The sequence below is a fragment of the Rhineura floridana genome, chromosome 1, assembly GCF_030035675.1.
Source record: "Rhineura floridana isolate rRhiFlo1 chromosome 1, rRhiFlo1.hap2, whole genome shotgun sequence".
Taxonomy (NCBI): Eukaryota; Metazoa; Chordata; class Lepidosauria; order Squamata; family Rhineuridae; genus Rhineura; species Rhineura floridana.
In genome coordinates, this window is record NC_084480.1 from 319,220,305 (window position 1) to 319,244,052 (window position 23,748).

The window sequence follows — 23,748 nt, forward strand, 5'->3', positions numbered from 1 at the left end:
GACAAAGACTTTAGCATCTACCAATCAGGAGGTTACACATCAGTATGACATAGGCATTACAGTATTACACAGGCATTTGCACAGGTATTGCATAGGCATTGCATAGGTACTGTACTTTCTGCATCATGTTTTGGTGAATTTGGCAATGTTCACTAAACATAAAAGTACATTTTCACGGAGCTAAGCATTCCAGCTAATGCAATCCTTCGTACGTCTTGGAGAGTATAGAGATGTTCAGAGATGTTCAGTGTCTATTCATTGTTATCATAATTGTTTAGAGTTCTAGCTGTTCCATACAAACCAAAACAGTCAAGGAAGACAGCTCCAAAGAAGAAAAGGGTTCTGGCTGGCTACTAAACTTATTAAAGGTTAAACTAAACTATTAAAATGTTACAAACCTTTATAGCTTTATAAAAGAATATATTTTGCTTATTGTTTTTATATAAAGAATTTCCCCAACATGTTCACTGAAAATGATGAACAAGAAGTTTAACATTAAGCTTTAAAAAAAAAAAGACTTTGCTGTGTGTTGGCAAGCCCAGTTGTTCGCCTTTGTCCAGCTCCTCTCTTCCCATATTGGTGTGTGACTGAATTGCTAACTGGTCCTCTGAGCCTGCTTTAATTCCTATTCTGTACACCCTGAAGGAAGCTGTTTGGGGGGCATTTGGCAGTCCGCCTCCCTGCCAAAGGGGGAGGGGGAGAGGGGGGGAGAGGGAGAGGGGGGGAGGGAGAGGGGGGGAGGGAGAGAGAGAGAGAGAGAGAGAGAGAGAGAAAGAAAGAAAGAAAGAAAGAAAGAAAGAAAGAAAGAAAGAAAGAAAGAAAGAAAGAAAGAAAGAAAGAAAGACCAAAGGATATTGCCACCCTGGGCTCCTTCTGAGCAGAAGTGCGGGATATAAATCTAATAATAAATAAATAACTATTTAAACACCACTCTCCTCTAATAGCGAACTCATGTGGGGACTGCTGCCAGGATTGGATATGAAACAGGACCACTAAGGGGAAATTACCAGCATACTTGAGCAGAGACAAGATTTGCAACTATACAATTTTAAAAGGGCCTGAGAAAACAGAACAGCTCAGCGAAGACTAAGTGTGCTGCGTTGCTATGGAGTGTTGGGTGCCAGTTGGAAAAGAAAAATAGAAAATGCAGGGACAGGGAGAGTGAAATGCCCCGCTTGAGCCCCAAACAGCTTCTATCCTGGAGGAGGGATGCAGTTGGCTGGAACCCTGAACAGGGACACTCAAGTTCCGGGGAAGAGGAGGGGATGCTGCACTGCAACATTTTGTTGCAGGTCCCACTTGTGATAGCTAAGCAGAACCTCTATATTCAGGTTAGAGATGGGATCCGTTGGCCGGTGCCAGTTTGAAAGCATTCTATCAACCTAACAGGCTGGCATTGATTCATAGAATTGTAAAGTTGGAAGGGGCCTATAAGGCCATTGAGTCCAACCCCCTAAAGCATACCCAACCAGTGGACGTCCAGCTGCCTCTTGAAGGCGTCCAGACTTGGATAGCCCACCACCTCCCTAAGTCTTTGGTTCCATTGCTGTACCACTCTAACAGTTAGGACTTTTTTCCTGATGTTCAGCCGAAATCTGGCTTCCTGCAACTTGATTTGAGTTCATTCTGTGTCCGCTAGCTGCTGCTTTTACTCAGAAAAAATATTGATATAAATAACAATAAGGAAATATCGATATATTGAAGGATAAAACTGATATTTTTAAAAGGAAATATCAATAAATTGTCATTCTTACAATCTATGCTTTTTTTAAGTCCATTTTCAAAAATAGCTGCAGAAATTCGCTACCTTAAAATGCAATCCTCAGCAGTTAAGAGTAAGTAAATTTATGGAACATTCAGTGCCAAATCCTAACTGGGCACATCCCTAATTCAGGTCTAGCATAACTGGATAGCAAATGCTGGGGCAACCCAGGGATGATTATCCCCTTCATGCCCGATTTCTGAGCTTCCCGAGACCTGCAAGGCTCTCCTCACGGTCCACTGTGGCCCTTTCCCACCTGCAGGAGCGGCATCCCAAACTTCTGTGCCGTCGCCCTTGCGCTGAACGAGCTCGGATACAGAGCCATCGGAGTCCGCCTGGACAGCGGGGACCTGGCCAAGCAGTCGGCAGAGATACGGCGAGCGTTTCGCACCTGCAGCAAGCAGTGAGTCTTGAGATACTGTTTCTCGGGTCACTCCCCACCTGAATTTCCGAGGCGGGGATGGAGGAGGAGAGAGATCATTGCAGAGCTGAGAGTTGGGGCTCATGGCAAGCGTCTGGCTTAACCCCTTCATCCCCATTGTATGTGCAAAAGTCTATCCCTAGAGTTCTTTGCTTCTCTCGTTCCACTCCTCCCTCACTTGTGAATTTCTACGCCCCTATGTGGACAGGGATAACCTGGCTTCAGTTGTCCATGCTCTGGTAACCTCCAAGTTAGATTACTGCAATGCACTCTACATGGGGCTGTCCTTGAAGACGGTTCGGAAACTGCAGCTTGTGCAAAATGCAGTGGCCATATTGGTAACAGGGACCAGACAGTTCGAAGATATAAAACCGATTCTGGCCCACTTGCATTGGCTGCCTGTATGTTTCCGAGCTTGATTCAAAGTGCTTGTTTTAACCTATAAAGCCATACACAGCTTGGGAGCACAATACCTGATGGAACGCTCTCCCGACATGAACCCACCCGTACAATACGCTCAACATCTAAGGCCCTCCTCCAGGTGCCTACTCGGAGGGAAGCTGGGAGTCTGGCAACAAGGGAGAGGGCCTTCTCTGTTGTGGTCCCCAAATTATGGAATGATCTTTCTGACGAGGTGTGCCTGGCGCCAACACTGTTATCTTTTTGGTGCCAGGTCAAGACTTTCCTCTTCTTCCAGGCATTTTAGCATGTGTTTTTAATTTTTTTTTTGAAAAAATGTGTTTTTAAATTTGTATATTTGTATATTTGTTTTTAATAATTTTAATTGTTGTAAACCGCTCAGAGAGCTTCGGCTACGGGGCGGTATACAAATGTAATAAATAAATAAATTTCGTTGGCAATGTTTAGACCGTCTGCCCCAGCCTGCATGGCTAATGGTCAGGAATAACAGGGGTTCTCGTCGAAAAGAGCTGGAGAGCACCATTTGGGGGGACAGCTGGCCTAAGCAGAATTAGGGGAAGAAACCTTGAGTCCAGTCCCATTCCCCACTGCCAGATTCGGGGCTCTTTCCCCTTCTTGGCTCAAAGGGTCCTTTATTGATTTATTGCATTTGTATACCGCCCCATAGCTGAAGCTCTCTGGGTGGTTTACAAGAATTAAAAACAAATATACAAATTTAAAAACACATTTTTTAAATTTTTTTAAAAAACACATGCTAAAATGCCTGGGAGAAGAGGAAAGTCTTGACCTGGCACCGAAAATATAATAGTGATGGTGCCAGGCGCACCTCGTCAAGGAGATCATTCCATAATTAGGGGGCCACCACTGGGAAGGCCCTCTTCCTTGTTGCCAGACTCCCAGCTTCCCTCGGAGTAGGCACCCGGAGGAGGGCCTTGGATGTGGAGCGTAGTGTACGGGTGGGTTCGTATCGGGAGAGGCGTTGCATCAGGTATTGTGGTCTTAAGCCCTAATCCTTTGGGGGTGCAGTTAATGAAGGGCTTCACCTGACCCTAATTAACCCTTTGGAATTCCCTCCTCTTAAATATTAGACAGGTGCTGTCTCTTTTATCATTTCAGCGCCTGCTGAAGACCTTCCTCTTTCAACAAGCCTTTTAAGTTGAAACCTATCCCAGTCTGTGTCTGTGTTGGAATTGCTTTCTAAGATGTTTTTAACCCTTGTTATTGTTTTTTTAAACAAAATGTTTTTATGCCTTGTTTTTAAAGATGTTTTTAAATCTTTTTTTAAAAAAATGTTTTTAAAGATGTTTTGTTTTGATATATTTTAAAGTCTGTTTTTATGATGTTTGAAAGTGTTTTTAGTGCTTTCGTTTGCTGCCCTGGGCTCCTTCTGGGAGGAAGGGTGGGATGTAAATTTAATAAATAAATCAAATAATTAATAAATAAATAAATCCCTCTCCTGAGGACTCTTTTAGGTTTCAAAGACGTCAAATCCCTTAACATCTTGGAGTGGGTTGCAGTTAGAGTCAGGAGATGCCAAATCTGTTATAGCTCAGGTGAGAGAACCTCAGGGCCTGGTCCAAAGGCGGCCCTCCAGGGCTGTGTATCTGGCCCTCAGAACTCTCTCCAGGCCACGCCCTCTCCCCTGCTCACGCTCCTCACTGGCTCTGCTCTGCCTCTTCCACAAGGGCTTTTCGCCTGGGTGGAATGTGTCCTCAAGCTGTGATAATGCCCCTTGCTTGCCTGGGTGGGGGATGGAGAGATGTGTGGCGTGTGCGAATGCATATAGGAACCTCTGGCTTCTGCGTAGCTGCAGTGTCAGCTACTGTAAGAGTCACATTCTTTGCTCCTCCCACTTTTTAATATGGCCCCACCCACCACCAGCACATGGCCCCCAGAAGTCTGCCTACAAGGGGAATACAAGGTTCCCCGGCCCTCTTCATAGTCCTGGGTACTGAACCCACGGCTGTTCTGCATTCAGAGCAAGAGCCCTGCCACTGGGCTGTGGCTCCTCTCCTTGTGAAGACAGCGCAAATTCTGCAGAAGCATAAATGTTGCAGTTGGGATTAGTTACATATTGAAGACCTGCATTGTCGGGTGGCAGACGTAGCTTTGCACGTGGATGGCCCCAGATTCCATCCCTTAGCGCCTCCCATTTTAAAAAAAGACCTTGGGTCGTAGGTCTGGAAAACACTGCACTCTGCTGAGACCTTGGAGTGCTGCTGTCAGTCAGAGCGGATCATACTGGGCTAGGTGGGGTAGACAAACTGAGCAGAGGGCTGCTCCTTCTCCACTGTTGGGGGCACTGTGCCGTGAACGTCAAGGCCATCGGTAGCTACCAGCCACGATGGCTGTGCTCTGCCTCCACTGTCGGAGGCAGGATACCTCTGCTTGACAGATGCTGGGAACTGCAAGCGGAGAGGAGCGCGGTTGTGCTCAAGGCCTGCTTGTGGCTTCCCATGGGCCATCTGGTCGACCACGGTGAGAAAAGAGTGCTGGACTACATGGAGCTTTGGCCTGATCCAGCAAACAGGCTCTTCTTACGACCCTTTTATGCTTCTCCTCCCATCCAGCTTTCAGGTCCCCTGGTTTGAAACAGTCCCCATCGCCGTGAGCAATGATGTGAGCGAACAGTACCTTGAGGATCTTGCTCAGGAGGTGAAGACATGAGTGCACTTGCTCGAGTTTGGTGTGTGGGGTGGAGGTGGCACCCTTATGCTTCTTTTTCCTTTGGAGATTATTAATTATTGTTATTATCATTATCATCATCATTATTATTATTATAGGAGTGCCATGTCACTTTGATCTCCCACCTGGTGTCACCTGCTGGTCACCTGCCTCGTGCATGATTCAAGGCTCCAGGGGGCAGTAAATGTCTCATTGTGGGAGGGGGTAGTCCCAAACTCCTTGAAAGAGGCAATGGTGCACCCCTCTCCTTAAAAGAGGACCTCTCTGGACGCTGATGTGTGTGAGAACTAACATGTAATCACTAATGTCCCCTTTGGGTAAGGCAACTGAGAGGCAGTGGCCATGCCGCTTCAGCCGTGCTTGGAAGAAGCAGATTGTTTCAGCCCATTTCAGTTTGGCTTCAGGCCCCAGTTCTGCACCGAGACAGCTTTGGTCACTGTTGCTGATGACCTGTACCGGGAGAGAGACAGGGGTTGTGCAACCCTGTCGATTGGCCTGGATCTCTTGATGGCTTTTGATCCCGTTGGTGTCCCGCTGGAGTGGCACTGAAGGCATGAAGTGATGGTGGTTCCGCTCCCACCTGCAGGGCTGGTCCCGGCATTTGGTGACTTTTGCTTGGCCCCTTGGCAACTCCCAGGGGTGACAGTGTGGGCGAAGAGGAGAATCTTTTATCCCTGTATCAGAAGGGTGTGTAACTTATTGTTCTCCCTTGCTGTGCTCCTACCAGGGAAATGAAATAGACATGATTGGCATTGGGACTCATCTTGTGACCTGCCCACTTCAGACTTCTCTGGGCTGTGTGTACAAGGTAATTGCTCTTCTCTCTCTCTCTCTCTCTCTCTTCCCCCCCCCATGAGAATCAGGATAGTTGAAAGTGCAACTTTGATCCTATATATCAGATCCACAGAGACATATCTTAAGAGTCATGGAGAGTGATTGTTATGCAGCATTCAGATCTTGTGAAATTTTACCTTTTTATGCCGGTAGCATTAGCTGCCTGCACTTTTTTAATCTTGAGGACCAGAAGGTTATTTTTTTAAAAAAGGCAAAACCTTCCAGGGTTCTGTAACCTGCATTTGCTTCGTAATCTCGCCCTTTACAGCATAAGCACACTCGTGCACAAGCAAGGCCTTTACTGTCACCATTTGACTTCATGATACCTATTCTGGGGAGCCCTACGCCTTAGGGGCTCTTCCATGCCTTTTCCTTCACGCTCCCCAACTTACCAGCCACCTTCCACTCCTCCTTCGTCCCCACCATCCACACCAGGCTGCTTTAATGGTCCAGTAATTGCGAAAAAGTTGATCTAATTATTTAAAAGAGATTTCGTCAGAGCACTGTATTCAATATAGCAATCCATATATGCTCCCCTAATGTATATGCCACCTGTCTGCCATCGTTCCCTCCATCACCATTGCCCTAAACGAGTGGGCTGCTGTCATTAATTGTCTGTCCCCCTTTAGCTGGTGGAAGTGAAGGGCTGTCCAAGGCTGAAGGTGACTGAAGACAAAGAGAAGACGACCCTCCCAGGAAGCAAGCAGGTCTACAGGCTCTGGGATGCGGCTGGTGAGGTTTGAACGCCAGGTCCTGTTGGTGGTGGGCAACCTCAAGCCCAGAGACCAAATGTGGCCCCCTGAGCTTCTCTGTCTGGCCCTTGGGACTCTCACCGTGCCACACCCTCTCTCCCAAGGTCATGCCCCTCGCTGGCCTTTCAAGTATTTTTGCTTGGCTGGAAAACACCCTTGAATTCTGGCAATGCCTTTCGCTTGCCTGGCTGGTGGCTGCGGAGAGGTATGTGTAGAAACTAGCCTGCTGTGCAAAGGCAACATTGACATTCATTGTTTTGCCTGCTTTTGCCTCCCCCACCACTGGCATGTGGCCCCCACAAGGTTGCCCAGAAGGGAATGCAGCTCTCAGGCTAGAAAAGGTTCCCCACCCCAGATCTCGCCAAATTACTGTCTGCCCTGACTGACATCAGCTGTCCTGGGCCTCAAGAGGAGAGCGGTCCTGATATCCGCTACTATCTACTCAGAGCTCCTTGAGTTCAGTTCGAAGGAGCAGCAGTCTAAACACCAATTGTACCAAAAATAGTTTTTCTACTTTCTCTTGCTGTGCGTAAGTCTAAAGAATTATTAATCAATATTTGACTGATTTTTTGTTTTCCTGGGAGACTATTTTGGAAGGATCAAAAAAGGTGCACCAAGAGTGGGGACTTGTGGATGACCTATTCCATCATCCCTGACCATTGGGCATGCTGGCTGGGTGGATAAAGAGCAGGTTGTCTGATCAAAGCAGTTTATATATTGTATTGCCATTAACTCTGATTTCTTAGTTTCTCCATCTACACTAACGTAAAGACGGTCCTCATGGGCATTTGTACTCTTGGATAGCTCACATCCTTTGCAATGTGGTTGTGGAGGATAAATTCCATCAGGCTATGTCTTCCCTGAACAATAGTTCGGTCAGGACTAGCTTAGCCAGTAGCCACGGTGGCTATCTTCTCCCTCCCCTGTCAGAGACAATATGCCTCTGAATACCAGCTGTTGGGAATCACAATTGGGGAAAGCGCCGTTCCACACAGGTCCTGTTGGTTAGTTTCCCATTGGGGCATCTGGTTGGCAACTGGGAGAACTGGATGCTGGACTAGATGGGCTGCCTTTGGCCTGATCCAGCAAGATTCTTCTGGTCTTATGAAGCATTCACACTGCCCCCATCCTGTTTTGGGATTGGGACTTTTTGAGTGTCTCTTTAGAACTGCAGCCACCGGCTGCTTCCTGCTCCTGCGCACACATCTTTTCCTTGCCCTGTCGTGTTCTCCTTTGGCCATGCTTGCATCCTCTCCTGTCGTTTGCAGGATTCCCATGTATGGATCTCATGAGTTTGGAGGAAGAGCCGCCTCCAAGGGCTGGCCGGGAGGTTGAGTTCTGGCTGGTAGGAACAAATGGAAAATCTGGGAAGGTGACTCCCACAGCTGTGGAAATCCTGCACCGTGTCTACCTCAAAGATGGGCAGGTGTGTGTGTGTGTGTGTGTGAGAGAGAGAGAGAGAGAGAGAAATCGTATTTATTTATTCATTTGGACAATTTTGTTGTGATATGCATTCAAGTCGATTACGACTTATGGCGACCCTGTGAATCGTTTTGGATGTATTCATAGGGTTTTCATGGTAAGAGTTATTCAGAGGTGGTTTACCATTGCCTTCCTCTAAGCCTACGGCGCCTGGTATTCCCAGGTGGTCTCCCATCCAAGTACTAACCAGGCCTGACCCTGCTTAGCTTCTAAGATCAGACAAGATCGGACGTGTTCAGGGTAGTATGGCCGTAGGCTTGGACAATTTACATACGGCTTAATCACAGTTGTCTCTAAGTGGTGTACATCAAACTCAACAATACAATAAAAGTGAAATCAGCTGAAAACTATACAATCAGAAATGACTTTCAATGCCCTCTGGAATAAAAAGGTCTTCAGTAGGCACCAGAAATTCAACAGGGAGATGCGGCCTGGGGGGGGGGCATAGGATGGAGTGCACAGCTCCTGGTGGGTATGGGCTGGGCATCCAAGCCATGGGGGATGCCTCATATGTCGTCTCTTGACAAGATTGGTTTCAGGCTGCCAATGGTTTGCCTTTTCGTTAGCCTGTGCTTGCCTTGAGCCTTCTCGATATGGTGGAATAAAAACCCAAATGGGAGATAATGTGTCAGGTTTTGTCAGAAGATCCTAGATTGGGAGCCTGGGCAATGATTGCTTTATGGGACATGCTTCAGTCACATGGTGTGGAGAACAGCAGTAATATTTGGCCATAAGTCTTACACATTAAATGAAAGAAAGCCCTAGTTTCTCACTGGGGTGGTCAGTTTTGTCTGGATTATACTGCTCAGATTTATTGATTTATTGATTTAAATAATTATAAGCCACACTTTTCATAAATGTGTATCAAGGTGGCATTACCATTTACAAAAACATTATTAAAAAACCCCAATAAAACATTATTAAAAAATTAATAAAAGCATCCATAGGTAGTGCATTGGTTGGAAAATAAAAGTCATATTAAAAGGCCTGTTTAAAAAGTTCAGTTTTCAGGAGACGCCTGAAAGAAAGGATGGTTCCTGCCAAACCTCTATTGGCAGGGAGTTCCACACCACATTAAAGGCTCAGTCCCTAGTGGGGGCCAACTGAACCTCTGGGGCCATGTGGGGAACCACTAAGAGTACCCCATCAGTGATCGAGATGGACCGTAGGGAGTCAGCCGGTCCTTAAGATACTTTGGGGCCAAGTTGTTTAGGGCTTTATGAATTATTGCAAGTACCTTGAACCTGGCCAGGTAGCAAATAGGTTTGCTGGGGGATTGCTGCAGGAGGATGGGGCTCAGATGAAGGACTACTCCCTTGTAAAGAAACACGTGGTAAACAAACATGATGGGGACAAGCTAAGCTTTTATGGGTAGGATTTTAAATTTTAAGATACTGATGGGAAGGGCCATAGCTCAGTGGCAGGGCATCTGCTTGGCATGCAGAACGTCCCAGTAGGGCTGGGAAAGACCCCTGTTTCAAACCTTGGAGAACCACTGCCAGTCAGTATAGACAGCCCTGAGTTAGATGGACCACTGGTCTGACTCAGTGTAAGCCACCTTCCTATATCCTATGGCCCCCAGGTTAGATGGCTTTAAAAGGGAATTGGGCAAATTCGTAGAAGACGTGTTTATTACAAAGCCTCAATGACTGCGTATCTACTGTCTCAGAGATGAGTCTGTCATCGTGTGCTGCTTCTGAGATTCTCAGAGATTTCTGGTCAGCCCCTGTCCGGAGCAGGATCCTAGACTAGATATGCCTTTGGTATGATCTTGCTGCTCTGGGCTCCTGCCGGGAGGAAGGGCGGGATAGAATAATCATCATAATAATAGCAGGGCTCTTCGTTCGGGTGTTCATGAGAGCATGAACAAGACCGGGGGTGACTTGGTACAGTCAGGACCGGGGGGGGGGGGAGGATGCTGTGTTTGCTTGGAAAACAAGGCAGCCACTGCGAGTGACAACGTTGCCAACGCCGAGAGGAGGAGAAGCGGCTGAAGCTGGATAGACTTCGAAGGGGAGGCTTGGAGAATCTTTAGCAGCGGTGCAGGTGAATTGCCGTAAGAGGTGGTGGCCACTAGCTTGGAGGGCTTTAAAAGGAGGGCTGGACAAATTCATGGATGTTGAGAGGTCTCTCAGTAGATATTAGCCCTGATGGCTAGATAGAATCTCCAGGTTTAGATGGAGTCTGCCTCTGAACCCTGGTTGGTGGGGGCTGTTGCCTTCATGCTCTGCTAGTGGGCTTCCTAGAGGCAGTCCAGCTGGCAACTGCTGGAGACAGGATGTTTATTTATTTATTTATTTATTTTATTTAATTTATATACCGCCCTAAGCCAAAAAGGCTCTCTGGGCGGTGTACATAAGAGATAAAACAAGCACAATATATAAATACAATAAGTATAACAAAATCAAAGATCAAAACAAACAATAACAAAGAACCAACAACGTCAAAATACAACAATAATGAAAATACTGATAAAATACACTATAAAATACAATTTAAAATACACTTTAAAATGCCTGGGAGTATAAAAAGGTTTTCACCTGGCGCCGAAAGGATAGCAGCGTCGGCGCCAGGCGTGCCTCATTGGGGAGACTATAACACAGTTCGGGGGCCACTACCAAAAAGGCCCTAGTTCTAGTCACAACCCTCCGGGCTTCTCGATGGGATGGCACCCGGAGGAGGGCCTTAGATGTTGAACGCAGTGTACGGGTAGGTTCATATTGGGAGAGGCGTTCCACCAGGTATTGCAGTCCCATGCCGTGTAGGGCTTTATAGGTCAAAACCAGCACTTTGAATTTAGCCCGGAAACAAATAGGAAGCCAGTGCAGACAAGCCAGAACAGGTGTTATATGAGCAGACCTTCTGGTCCGCGTCAGTAATCTGGCCGCTGCATTCTGGACTAGCTGTAGTTTCCGAACTATCTTCAAGGGCAGCCCAACGTAGAGCGCATTGCAGTAGTCCAGCCTAGAAGTTACCAGAGCGTGAACAACTGAGGCGAGGTCGTCACTGTCCAGATAGGGACGTAGCTGGGCTACCAGTCGAAGATGGTAGAAAGCATTCCGTGCCACCGAGGCCACCTGGGTCTCGAGAGACAAGGAAGGATTGAAAAGAACTCCCAAGCTACGAACCTGTTCCTTCATGGGGAGTGTAACCCCATCAAGAACAGGATGAACATCCTCCATCTGAGCAGTGAAGGGACTCACCAACAGCGTCTCGGTCTTGTCAGGATTGAGCTTCAGTTTGTTAGCCCCCATCCAGTCCATTATCGCGGCCAGGCAACGGTTTAGCACGTTAACAGCCTCACCTGAAGAGGATGAAAAGGAAAAATAGAGTTGCGTGTCATCAGCATACTGATGACAACGCACCCCAAAACTCCTGATGACCGCACCCAGTGGCTTCATGTAGATGTTAAAAAGCATGGGGGACAGTACCGATCCCTGCGGGACTCCACAATGGAGAGTCCAGGGTGTCGAGCAATGTTCCCCAAGCACTACTTTCTGGTGACGACCCACCAAGTAGGAGCGGAGCCACTGCCAAGCAGTACCCCCAACTCCCAACTCCGTGAGTCTTCCCAGAAGGATACCATGGTCGATGGTATCAAAAGCAGCTGAGAGATCAAGGAGAATCAACAGAGTCACACTCCCCCGTCCCTCTCCCGACAGAGGTCATCATACAGGACGACCAAGGCTGTTGTGGTGCCAAAACCGGGCCTAAAACCAGATTGAAATGGATCAAGATAATCAGTGTCATCCAAGAGCCCCTGGAGCTGGCCGGCAACCACCCGCTCCAGGATCTTGCCCAGAAACGGAACATTTGCCACAGGTCTATAGTTGTTCAAGTTGTCTGGGTCCAAGGAGGGTTTCTTCAGGAGTGGTCTCACCACCACCTCTTTTAGGCAGTCAGGGACCACTCCCTCTCTTAAAGAGGCATTTATTACCTCCTTGGCCCAGCCGGCGGTTCCGGTCCTGCCAGCTTTCACCAGCCAAGAGGGGCAAGGATCCAGTACAGACGTGGTCGCCCGCACCAGTCCAAGGATCCTGTCAACATCCTCAAGCTGCACAGACTGAAACTCATCCAATAAATGAGGACAAGACCGTGATCTGGATACTTCATTAGGTCCAACTGCTATAATATTGGAGTCTAAGTCCCGGCGAATGCATGCGATCTTATCTTGGAAGTGCTCGGCGAACTCATCACAGCGGGCTACAGATGAATCTATAATATCCCGAGGGCCAGAATGTAAAAGCCCTTGCACAATTTTAAAGAGCTCCGCTGGGCAGGAGAGTGATGACTTGATAGTATCAGCAAAATATCTCTTTTTTGCTGCCCTCACCGCTACTATATACTGCTTAGAACAAGCACTTACCAAGGTGTAATTGCATTCATCGGGAGTTCGCCTCCATCTGCACTCAAGCCTCCTCCTCTCTTGCTTCATCGCTCTCAGCTCCAAGGTATACCATGGAGCTGTATGAGCTCTGTATAGGAGGGGGCGCATGGGAGCGATCGTGTCAACCGCCTGGGTCATTTCCGTATTCCACAGTTCAACCAGGGCTTCGACAGGAGCGCCAGTCTTCTCAGTCGGAAAAACCCCCAGAGCCCTTTGGAAACCCTCAGGATCCATTAGTCTCCGGGGGCGGACCAATTTAATAGGTCCCCCGCCCTTGCAGAGGGAAAGGGCTGCTGTGAGCCTAAACTTCAGCAAACGGTGATCTGTCCGTGACAAAGGAATAGATGATAAGTCCCCAACCTCCAGATCACCATCTCCATGTCCAGTGATGAAGATCAAATCAAGGGTATGTCCCGACACATGCGTTGGGCCAGAAACAAATTGAGACAGCCCCATGGTTGTCATGGAAACCATGAAGTCCTGAGCCGCCCCAGATAAAGCAGTCTTGGCCTGGACGTTGAAGTCCCCCAGTACCAATAGTCTAGGGGACCGCAACAATACCTCCGAGACTACCTCTGTCAGCTCAGTTAGGGAATTTGTTGAGCAGCAGGGCGGGCGGTACACCAACAAAATTCCCAGTCTGTCTCTCTGGCCCAGCACAAGGTGGAGACACTCCAAGCCAGTCGACACCTGGACAGGGTGCTTGGTGAGTGAGAAAGAACTCCTATAGACCACAGCAACCCCGCCTCCCCGTCCTTCGGTTCTACCATAATGCTGAACCATATACCCAGGTGGGCAGATCTGGGAAAGAGCAACTCCTCCCTGATCACCCACCCAGGTCTCGGTTATACACGCCAGGTCTGTTGAACTAGATCAAGGGTGGGCAATCATTAGGCCAGGTGCTGGATCCGGCCCCGTGGGGGCCACGCTAGCAAAGCAGACCCCTGCAAAGAGCAGGAATTACCCCTCCGCTCATCAGCTGGTGAATGGAGAGTTCAGTATTTTGATTCTGATTGTTTTTAATTGTTTTTAATACTGTATTTTAAGGTTGCCGTAACCCACCCTGGGGCCTCTGTGTGAAGGGCGGGCAATAAATGCTAGGCATCATCATCTCATTGGGTGCTGTTTCACCAGGACATTCCCTGTGAGGAACGCACTGGCAAAGCAGAACTTTTCTCTCACCTCTGCAGGTCATCTTTGACAGGTGGGCAGGAGGTGGCTGGCCCCAATCACCTGTCAAAGTTGGGCCACAGGGTGGGAAGAGATGCAAGATCTGCTCTGACAGGCCAAAACGGTTCCCCGTTCCTAGCCTAGCCTTAAACTGTCCTTGGGTGTAACAGAGGATGCTGTGTTAGAGGAAGATATTGATCATGGGCCGCCATCTTGTCCTTCGCCTCAGGCAGCCAAAATGTCATGGGATGGTCCTGGTTTCTTGACAGAAGGCTCCCTACTCCTGAATCAGATGAGATTTTGGTCTGAGCCAGGAAGGGCTCTTACGATTCTGCTCGATTCTAGAATAACATTTTGTTTTTAAATATTTTCCTTCTGCCTTTCCCACCACAAAGGTTTGCCAGCCACTCCCCAGCCTTGTGGAGATCAAGGACCACGCGCAAGCCTCCTTGAACAAGCTCAACCCTGTCCATAAAAGACTGAGGAATCCAGAGGTCTACCAGGTACGGGTTTATGATGTAAATGCAGAATCTCTTGATGTGGATTAATTCTATCCTTTTAAATTCCCTATCTTGCCCAGAATTGGACAAAGTAAAGTGTGGTCAAAAGTTATGAACTATGTTGAAAGGGTGGGGGGAAAAACCAACCTATTGGCATGTGGGCAATACTTTTATTGGGACCAAACCAAAATGTAACAGAAGTGTGGCAAGCTGTTGTGACGTTTTAGTTGGTTCTAATAATGGGATTGCCCTGTGGTGTAGTGGTGTAGTGGACTATGACCTGGGAGTCCAGGGTTCGAATCCCCACACAGCCACAAAGCTCACTGGGTGACCTTGGGCCAGTCACTGCCTCTCAGCCTCAGAGGAAGGCAATGGTAAACCCCCTCTGAATACCGTTTACCATGAAAACCCTATTCCTAGGGCCACCATAAGCTGGAATCTACTGCAAGGCAGTCCATTTCCAACTGTGGATTTTGGAGTTTTTTTCTTTATGCACCAACACAACTATTTTTTGCTTTTTATATGCCTCTTGGCAGATTTTCTCTAATTTGCATTAGGGATTGTAAATAAGAGCCAATTGGGCTAGTTTATTCTAGAGCAGTGATAGCCACTATTGTGCCCTCCAAATGTTGGACTCCATCTCCCATAATTCTTGACCATTGGCCATGCTGGCCAGGGCTGATGGGCGTTGGAGTCCAATGACAAATGAAGGGCACCATGTTGCCCTCCGTTCTGGAATATTTAATCCAGAGTAAGAGTATGTTATCTCGTGTAGGGTGTTGTCGTGTATCAGGTTATATATAATGGTTTTAAATAAATAATAAAAGTCGAATTATGCAAAACAGCTAACTCAAAAAATCTAGAACATGTCATAAAACAATGATCAGAATTTCACTTACATGAGCATAATGATAATACCTGTTACAAACTCATAACATCAGATAATAGAACAACTGCCCACTTTAGTGCAGACATGACTAATAAACTTCAAAAAGGCCCTATGGCTTCAATTTGGTGATGTGCTTCAGAACACCTTTTTTGGTGAAGAACTCCTTGGGCTATTTTCCAGCCACAATGAGCTTGTGAGGTATTTTCCCCAGAAGTTCCATGATTAATGCTGCTCGAAGAAGCTTTTTAGGAACAATAATAAGAATGCTCTTTAAATTCCCTCCAGACACAAGACAACCCCTCATAGCAATTTGGCATGTTCAACATTCTGCCAGACAGGCGGCGCCATGGAATTCTAGTTTGCCTCTTGGTTGCAGTGTTATACTGACTATTAACTGCAGAAAGCCTACAGCAGCCGATGGGATAGTTACCATCATCTGCCGCTTATGAAGCCCTGGGGCGGATCTGTTAGAAGCTCATATCAGGGATGGGGAAACCTGTGGCCCTGCAGATGTTTTCGGACATCATCAGCCTTAGCCATTATGGCCAGTGGTCAGGGATGAGGGGAGTTGTAGTCCAACCACATCTAGAGGCCCACCAGTTCCAACACATCTGTGGCTTAAGATGGACCATGACTCTGATACCCTTTCGCCCTATCCCTTGTTAATATCAAGAAACTATTTTCATATCCATTCTGTTTGTGCAAAGGTAACAATTGAGGATGCACTACATTGGCCCCGCCAACCTCAAGATCCAACAAGAGGAGGCAGGCTGGAGCATGATAGCAACAGTTGTGCAGATATCCATCCCATCCTCAAATTTCTTACAAACCTATTTTGCCAGCACAAACTCTATCCATGGAAAAAAACAAGGGGTCTGCTGGGGTCTGAAAAGGGCAATTCGTTCGTTGCACTGTATGTGTGTTTCTTGCAATAACTTACCCTTCATAAACTTTGGCCGCAGATTGTATGCACAGTAAAATTCAAGATCCAAATTCCTGTTATTATTTCAAGCCTTACAAGTTCATTCATTGTTATTTAGGTTTATATTTAGCTGCTGTGCTCCTACCTAGAGGTAGCTGCAATACAGTGGCAGACTTTGTTACTTGGACATAGGGACAGGGTGAAGAACAGCAGTGGTTGGGTATGTAGGATCTGATTCTGCAGCCCATTTGCATCTTGTTGCCTCTGTGATACAGAGGGCGGGAAGGCAGAAAGTGCAAGGGAGCCTGTGGCTGCCTGATATTGAGTCAGACCATTCTAGAAGCACCAATCCTGTTCTTTCTGATGAGCAGTGGATTTCCAATGTCTCCGCCTGGGAAGTAGAGAGCGTTGGTCTTGCCCAGCTGTCCAAGATCCTTTTACTCGGAATTGGCAGGGATCGAACCTGGGAGCTTTTGCGTGCAAATCACGTGCTGTCCCACTGAGCTACAGCCCTTTCTGTAAGCGTTCCCTCTCTCACTCTGTATTGACTTCCCTTGCTCTCAGGTGGCTGTGACAGAAAAGCTCCATTTGCTCCTCCTCGATCTTCAGAGAAACAGCTCATGAACCGCAAAGCCGTTGTCCGTGCTAGGAGTGGAGGCCAGCTTCCTCTCTGCACCGTGCACTGAATCCTGCCGGCAGCCTACGGATGCACCACGTTGTGTGTGCCTTGAAGAACTGAAATGTCTCTTTTTACATGATGCGCTAAATGGGATCTATGGCTTTGTATTTCACAGGCTGCTGTGCCAACATGGGAATTGGGTGGCTGGTACAGAGCAGAGTCTCTTGTGAATGAAGCGTTGCAGAGCACCTGGGAATAGGCAATGTGTAGACGCCACAGGCTAAATCCAGTTCATTTCAGAGCCTGGCCCATTGCTAAGGGCGCTCCCAGACTCGCTATTTTCAGGTGGGATTCAATCACATACTGGCAAATTCAGGCTGCACAATTATAGTTTATTTGGAGGTCTTGTGCACCAAGCCTACTTCCCCAAGAGATCTGACTTTTTGCGATGAGGAAGTGAGGCAAACAAATCAGGATGAACGCTCCATAAACAGGTTGTCTGGAAGCACTCTAAGACTGCAGCACACACAGATAAGCTGTTGGCACCAGCCACCCAAGTTTGGTCTTAGAGAGATTATGTGATACTAAACAGGAACAGTAAAACTGGGCTAACCTAATGTGGAAGAGCCAGAAGAAAAGTGCCTTGAATGCTACTGATACTGGTTTTTGTACCTGTGTCAGAACAGATCAGATTGCATTTATACTCTAATTTTTTAATTTTTTTGGGTAGCTGATTGATCAAATTGCACATGCTGTTTACAGGACATAGAACTGCAGAGACCAACCATTTTCAGATATGAATATATATTATTGTGCTACTGTACACACAGAAATAAATAGTGCTAATCCTTATTCTATTATTATTTATTTAATTTGTATCCCGCCCTTCCCAGCAGGAGCCCAGGGCGGCAAACAAGGCACTAAAAACTTTAAAACATCATAAAAACAAATCTTAAAATACATTAAGACAAAACAGCGTTAAAAACATTTTAAAAAACTTTTTAAAAAGGGTTAAAAACATTAAAAAACATATTAAGCAGCTCTGATAGACACAGACTGATGTATATATCAGTATCTGTTACAATATGGATTAAAATATGACTACCAGGACTATTAGTTATATCCAAATAAGTTTTGCTAAGCATAAATTCACTGAAACTAATGAACCTAATTTAGTTGTGTCTGTTAAATTTCAGTAGGTCTACTTTTGAGTAGGAGTAACAACCCAATCGCTCTTGCTGGTGGGATGGAAGCAGTTAGTTGGGGATTCAAATCAGTTTGTTCTCCAACTATTGGGAAAGGAGTCAAATCTTTTGTAGGGGATATCTGTTTGCTGGCTCTTTGCCATGGTACTACTTTGGTGTTCAGCAAGGGGTATGGGAGTTCAAATGCAAAGGCTGCCCGTTTCCAGGGTCTGCTCTTGAGAGGCAGTGCTGGGGACTGACCCAAGCAAGTTAATGCAAGGAGTAAACTAAGTTTCAAAACCGTGTGCAAGTGTTCTGTCATTCACCTATCATGTTGCACCTTTTCCAAAAACTAGCCAGTTGCTTCAAGGTTGAAAGGCACAGGCTTGGAGCCCAAAGAGCACAACTCATTTTGTGCCAACAGCACATGCGTGCACTCACCCACCCAGACCAGCACACAGCAATACACTGTTGAGACTGAAGCTGCTTTCTAAAGTTGTCCAATAAGAGGGTGCAGGTAGAAGAGCTCTGTTGCTCCAAAGCAAAACCCCACAGAGGATGCCAAAAGTCTTGAATGCACTGGAAGTAACTCCTTTTGGAAGAGCCCAGAACGCTCAGGGGAGACTTACAGGACGGCAAGGTCTAATCAGATAGGAGTGGCCACGGGCTTTGTCAACAACTGAAGTCTGTACAAGTCCTGCCACGTTATCTGTATTGTTCATTGAAAGAAATCAGGTCTGGGGGCCAAATGTGGCCCTCCAGGCCTCAATATTTGGCCCTTGGGACTATGCTCAGCCGATACCTCCTCCCAGAGGCTACACCCTTTCGAGTGCTTTTGCTTGGATGGAATGTGTTAACTGCAGCAACGCCTCACTTGCCTGGGTGGAGGGGCGTACATGCAGAAACGTGACTCTGGCATGGCTGGAATATAGCCTACTTTGGACAAAGGTAGTGGTTAAGGTTCTGGACTACAACCTGGGAGACCAGGGTTCAAATCCCCACAGCCATGAAGCTCCCTGGGTGACCTTGGGCCAGTCACTGCCTCTCAGCCTCAGAGGGAGGCAATGGTAAACCCCCTCTGAATACTGCTTACCATGAAAACCCTATTCATAGAGTTGCCATAAGTCGGAATTGACTTGAAGGCAGTACATTTGCATTTAAGAGTCCCATACTTTGCCCACTTACCACTGTGTGGTCCCCCCAGGTGGTTTATGCCATCACTGACTGAAGGGTTGGGTGGCCCTAGCCACCTGCCAGAGTTGGCCAGCAGGGAGAGGTAGGGGGAGATGGAAGATGTGGCCCACCACACCAGTGTCCCAGGCATGTTCTACACTGACTGGCAGCCACTTTGTAGTATTCCAAGGTGGGGTCTCTCCCAGCCCCATCTGCAGGGATTGAACCTGGGGTTTTCTGGGCTATGCAAGTATGCTCCCTTAGCCACAGCTTTATGGGGTTGGATGCCTAGTTTTGATCATTTCAAAGGCTTCCTCACATTGAATGGCCTCCCCAGTAATACACACGCATCTCTTGCTACTGGGATTTATTTTGAACGGTTAAAGCTGCATGGAGCCGCCTTCCAACTTGGAAAAGCTTTTTAAAAGTTTCCTAAAGTAGTATTTTTTTAAAAAGAAATTAAAAACCAGATACAAAAAGGTTCCTTTATTGAAATGAGCCAACAAACTTTTACATTCACTTTTTAAAGACAAACGTCAGCAAGAACAAAAATGGTTTTCAACTTTTATTATTAAACGTCAACAGCAACGGCGTCAGAAGGCACGCCAGAGAATCTTTGCACTTTTTCGCGTAGGTCCCTTTATCTTTTAACTGCGCTGAAAATGGACAAAAAGTGGTCTTACAGCAACCAGCCTCAGCGCTCCGCCAAGAGGCGCAAAACATATTCACAACATCCCTGGCGAGTAGGGTAGCAAGAAGCTTCAGCCGGGCTAGCCGGCCAGCTCCCTCTCAGACGGCAGCTCTCTTCTCGGGGGTGGTAGCGGGGGTCGTCTCCTTCCCTGGCGGGAGGCTGGGACCAACCGAGTCGGGCTCCCGGCAGATGGTGATGGGGATGGTCCTCTCCTCGGTGGACTGAAGAGCCAGGCGCGGGGCCTCGATGCGAAGGCGCCCCACTTCGGGGGAAAAATTGCACACCAGCGCTTCGAGGTTGGCGTCGCCCGGCAGGAGGATCTCCTTGCGCACCTCGCGGTACTCGTGGGAGACGCAACCGTCCGCCCCCTCCGTTTTCTTGTCGTGCTTCGCGCTCACCGTCAGCTTCCTCCCTTCTACCTTCACCCCCAGCTCCTCCGGGGCGAAGCCGGCCACGTCCAGGCAGAACCGATAGTTGCTGGTACCGTCATCGTCGTCGTCCTCTTTCCCGTCGAGTTTCCAGCCGCGGGTCTTTCGGCCGCCGCCGCTCCCCCACGAGGAGAGGCACGGGTAGGCGTCCACCAGCACGACGCGCATCTTCTCCATCTCCTCCAGGTGGTTCTGCATGTCGACTACCAGTTGGTCAAGGAGGCTGCGCGGGGGCAGCCCCACCGGAACGTACTCGACGGAATCCCGGCCGTAGCCCCGCGTGGTGGCGCGGCTGGACCGAAAGCGGCTGTCCCGGGAGTAGCCCGCCATGCCTAGCCGTCGAGCAACGCGCGAACGTGCTCGGCACCTTTCTCCGCCCCGGGCACCTTCCTGCACTTTCGGCGCCTTGTTGCGGGATGGTGGGAGGAGCCGCCGCGAAAGACCGAGCAGCTTCTGGCAGCAACCCGGAGCCAGGAGGCGTGGCCCGACCCGGACCTCTCTTGGCTTGCGGCGGCTCTTGCAAGCGCTTCTGCAACGGCGGGTTTGCAAGCGGGGCTGCTGCAGACGCGGCGCGATCTGTGACGGTTAGCCGTCTCCCGTTAAATTCTTCGGGAGTTGAAAAGGGGGCCTTGAGTTTGTTGATGTTTTATTATTTTGTAAGAAGGGGGGGGTTTCGAGCGACCAGGACTGGACGCAAAGACAGCTCATTGTTGCAATTAAAATAAAAGTTGCCCATGCATTATTACCATTTTGCAAAAAGGCATTTTTGCAGTGAAGTTAGAAAGAGGCCAGAGCACGTGCTTGTAGGGTACCTGGAGATTTATTTAAAGTTGCGTGTAGCTTGTTTCAGTTATTTGACTATGGAAGCGATGGTGATTATAATAATAGCAATTGTGGACGGATCTTTTTATGGAAGCAGAGCAGGGTGCAGGATTTGTACCTAAAGAACTGATTATGATTACAGTTGCATAAATGTCTTTGAAATGCGTGGGGGTTTTTTTTTTTCAGTTTAAGGCGCATGCGTTGCTGTACCAAAACAGTTTTCAGTGACTTCAGCATAATAGTCTTCATACTGAATGCAGTGCAAAAGCCACGTTGACGATGTCTCCAGTTCCTATTGGTGGTTTATTTAATGCCACTTTTCCACAGTAAAGAGTGTCCAGAGCGGCTCACAATAAATATGACGAGTACAGTTAATAGGGGCCCGAAGACTTGCACAAGGCCTCTGCTGAAGTGAATGTTGAGCAGTGACTGCCAGCCGTATCAGTGACACTTGCTTTGTGCAGAGACCTCGACTTTCCTGCAAATGTTGAAGCCATCCTGTTCAAAACTTCAGCTTCCCTGGAAGCCACCCTCAGTGGCTGCTGTGCTAAGCTGGGGCAGGGTATTGCCAACATGTCACCCCGCTGCTGAAAGAATTGCACTGGATGACCATTTGCTACTGGGCCAAGTTCAAGGTTCTAGGGCTCATCCAGACGACTGCAAAATGTGTGACACATCCGCTATGTGTGTTCATTATTTTTCGGTCGTCCAAATGATGTCTCACGCTGTTACGCATTTTCGCGGGTTAAATCTCCTTGCAATACCAGCAAAAATGTGATTTGCTCTTTAAAATTGGGAATCATCCGCTGTGCCTTCAGGAGTTAGGATGCAATACCGCGGACTTTACAGCTGATGGGCGGTTGTTTCCCCATGCCCCTTCTCCTCATTCCAGCCAATCATGTATCTGCACTTTTGCGCATGTGCGAGAATAAGCCCGGGAAAATTGAACCAGTCATCGCAATGGTGGGGTGTGTGGGGGGGTCTGCAACTACTGCACAGATGCATTTTATTTTTTGCCAGCCTGCAAACTGGGCTGCCGCTCTGGGTGAGATCTGCAATGCACAGGGGTGGTGATCGGTTTTGAGCCTGCCTCCGAAAGTCTTGTCAATTTCATTGTACTTGCTGGGGTTTTTGCTTCAAATCAGAAAAGCATACATTCCTTGAAGTGTAATATCAAATGCAAACTCAGAAAAGGGCTTCTGGTCGGTTTCAAGCCTGCTCTGGAAAGTTTTGTCAATTTCATTCTCTGTGGGAAGGAAAGGGAGAAGGGGGGGTAACACGTTTCTTGCTGTTTTGGAGAAATAAGTGCAATTGCCAGCGTGGTATCTCCTTAAATATCAATAAAGGCAGAAAAGCATACATTCATTTAAGTGTAATATCGCAAATACAAACAAGGCAGGCGTGAAACTGACCAGCAGCCTTTCCTTCCCAGGCGAGAACTTTACAGCCATATTGTGCTTCCTTGCAAAGGGGGAGAGGAGCATACGTAATTTTTTGGCTGACCAATTGGTTGATAGGGGGAGGTTTTAGAGGCGGAGCTTGGAGAAAGCGAAAAGAATGTAGGGGTCTTACCACTGCGTGTGTGGGTGCAAAAAACCTTTTTTTTTTAATTGGGAAAGAGCGAACTAAAAGGAAAAGTGAGGACTATCAGATGACAAACCGAATATGGAAACCATGGATTATCCCGCTCCGTTTGGATAAGCCCCTAGTTTTGGTGTACAAAGCCCTGTACAGCTCAGGACCAGGATAGGGCCTCCTGCAGATACCATCTTATCAGGAGGGCAGACCTTTAGTGTTGTGGCACCAACACTTTGGAATTCCCTCCCCTTAAATATTAGGCAGGTGCCATCTCTGTTATCTTTTTGGTGCCTGTTGAAGACTCCTCTTTCAACAAGCCTTTTAAGTTGAGGCCTATCCCAGTCTGTGTCTGTGTTGGAATTGCTTTTTAATATATATTTTAAACTTTTTTTTAACAATATGTTTTTAACCCTTTTTAAAAAGATGTCTTTAAAGCTTTTTTTAAAAAAATGTTTTTAAAGTTGTTTTGTGTGGGTGTATTTTAGTGTTTGTTTTTATGATGTTTTGATGTGTTTTTAGCGCTTCTGTTTGCCACCCTGGGCTCCTGCTGGGAGAAAGGGCAGGATATAAATCAAATAATAAATAAATAAATAAAATACATGATATTCAGAGTCCCATTCCTGCAGCAACTTCTTCCAAGGCTTCCAAAGGCAGGGAAGAGTATTATATCCAGGCTGCACACAAGAGATACCATGAACTCCCAACAAATCATTAAAAGCAAAACAGGACAAGAGAGAGCAACACACAGAGTACCGCAGATCCAGGTAAGAATTCCATTTGGACATTTTCTGAGGTTAATTTAATCCAGGCAAGATGGAGGTGCTGTAGGTTGGGAGATCCACAGCTCCAAAAGGAATAGCACTGGTGCTGGACAGCGTAGCACTCCCCCTAAAAACCCAAGCCTAGTTTCGAAGAACTCCTGGATTTAGCACTGACTGGGGAAGCCCACGTATCGCTGATAGCTGGGAGTGTGTAATCAGCTTCAGCTGGTACATCAACTGCAGCCTTCCATACTGAGGCCATACTTAG

General features: G+C 47.5%; 2 protein-coding genes and 1 non-coding gene across 3 annotated transcripts in view; 1 reads left to right on the plus strand and 2 right to left on the minus strand.

The window, feature by feature from the left end:
• NAPRT (nicotinate phosphoribosyltransferase) overlaps positions 1-17,818 on the plus strand; it is a 42,485-nt gene extending 24,667 nt beyond the window's left edge. Inside the window, exons 7-13 of the mRNA XM_061607098.1 lie at positions 2,025-2,165; positions 5,174-5,258; positions 6,016-6,096; positions 6,752-6,854; positions 8,143-8,300; positions 14,309-14,416; positions 16,789-17,818. Coding sequence (XP_061463082.1) covers positions 2,025-2,165; positions 5,174-5,258; positions 6,016-6,096; positions 6,752-6,854; positions 8,143-8,300; positions 14,309-14,416; positions 16,789-16,848 — 736 coding nt within the window. The 3' untranslated portion in view covers positions 16,849-17,818. The remainder of the gene's footprint in view (positions 1-2,024; positions 2,166-5,173; positions 5,259-6,015; positions 6,097-6,751; positions 6,855-8,142; positions 8,301-14,308; positions 14,417-16,788) is intronic.
• Positions 8,495-8,613, minus strand: LOC133375935 (5S ribosomal RNA). The gene has a single exon (XR_009760346.1). It is a non-coding gene; the product is annotated as a 5S ribosomal RNA (ribosomal RNA).
• A 1,853-nt stretch (positions 17,819-19,671) lies between the features above and the next one.
• LOC133376289 (heat shock protein 30C-like) lies at positions 19,672-20,767 on the minus strand. Its single transcript, XM_061608141.1, has one exon. It carries the CDS (start codon positions 20,647-20,649, stop codon positions 19,990-19,992), a length of 660 nt encoding a protein of 219 aa, XP_061464125.1. The 5' UTR covers positions 20,650-20,767; the 3' UTR covers positions 19,672-19,989.
• Positions 20,768-23,748: the final 2,981 nt, after the last annotated feature.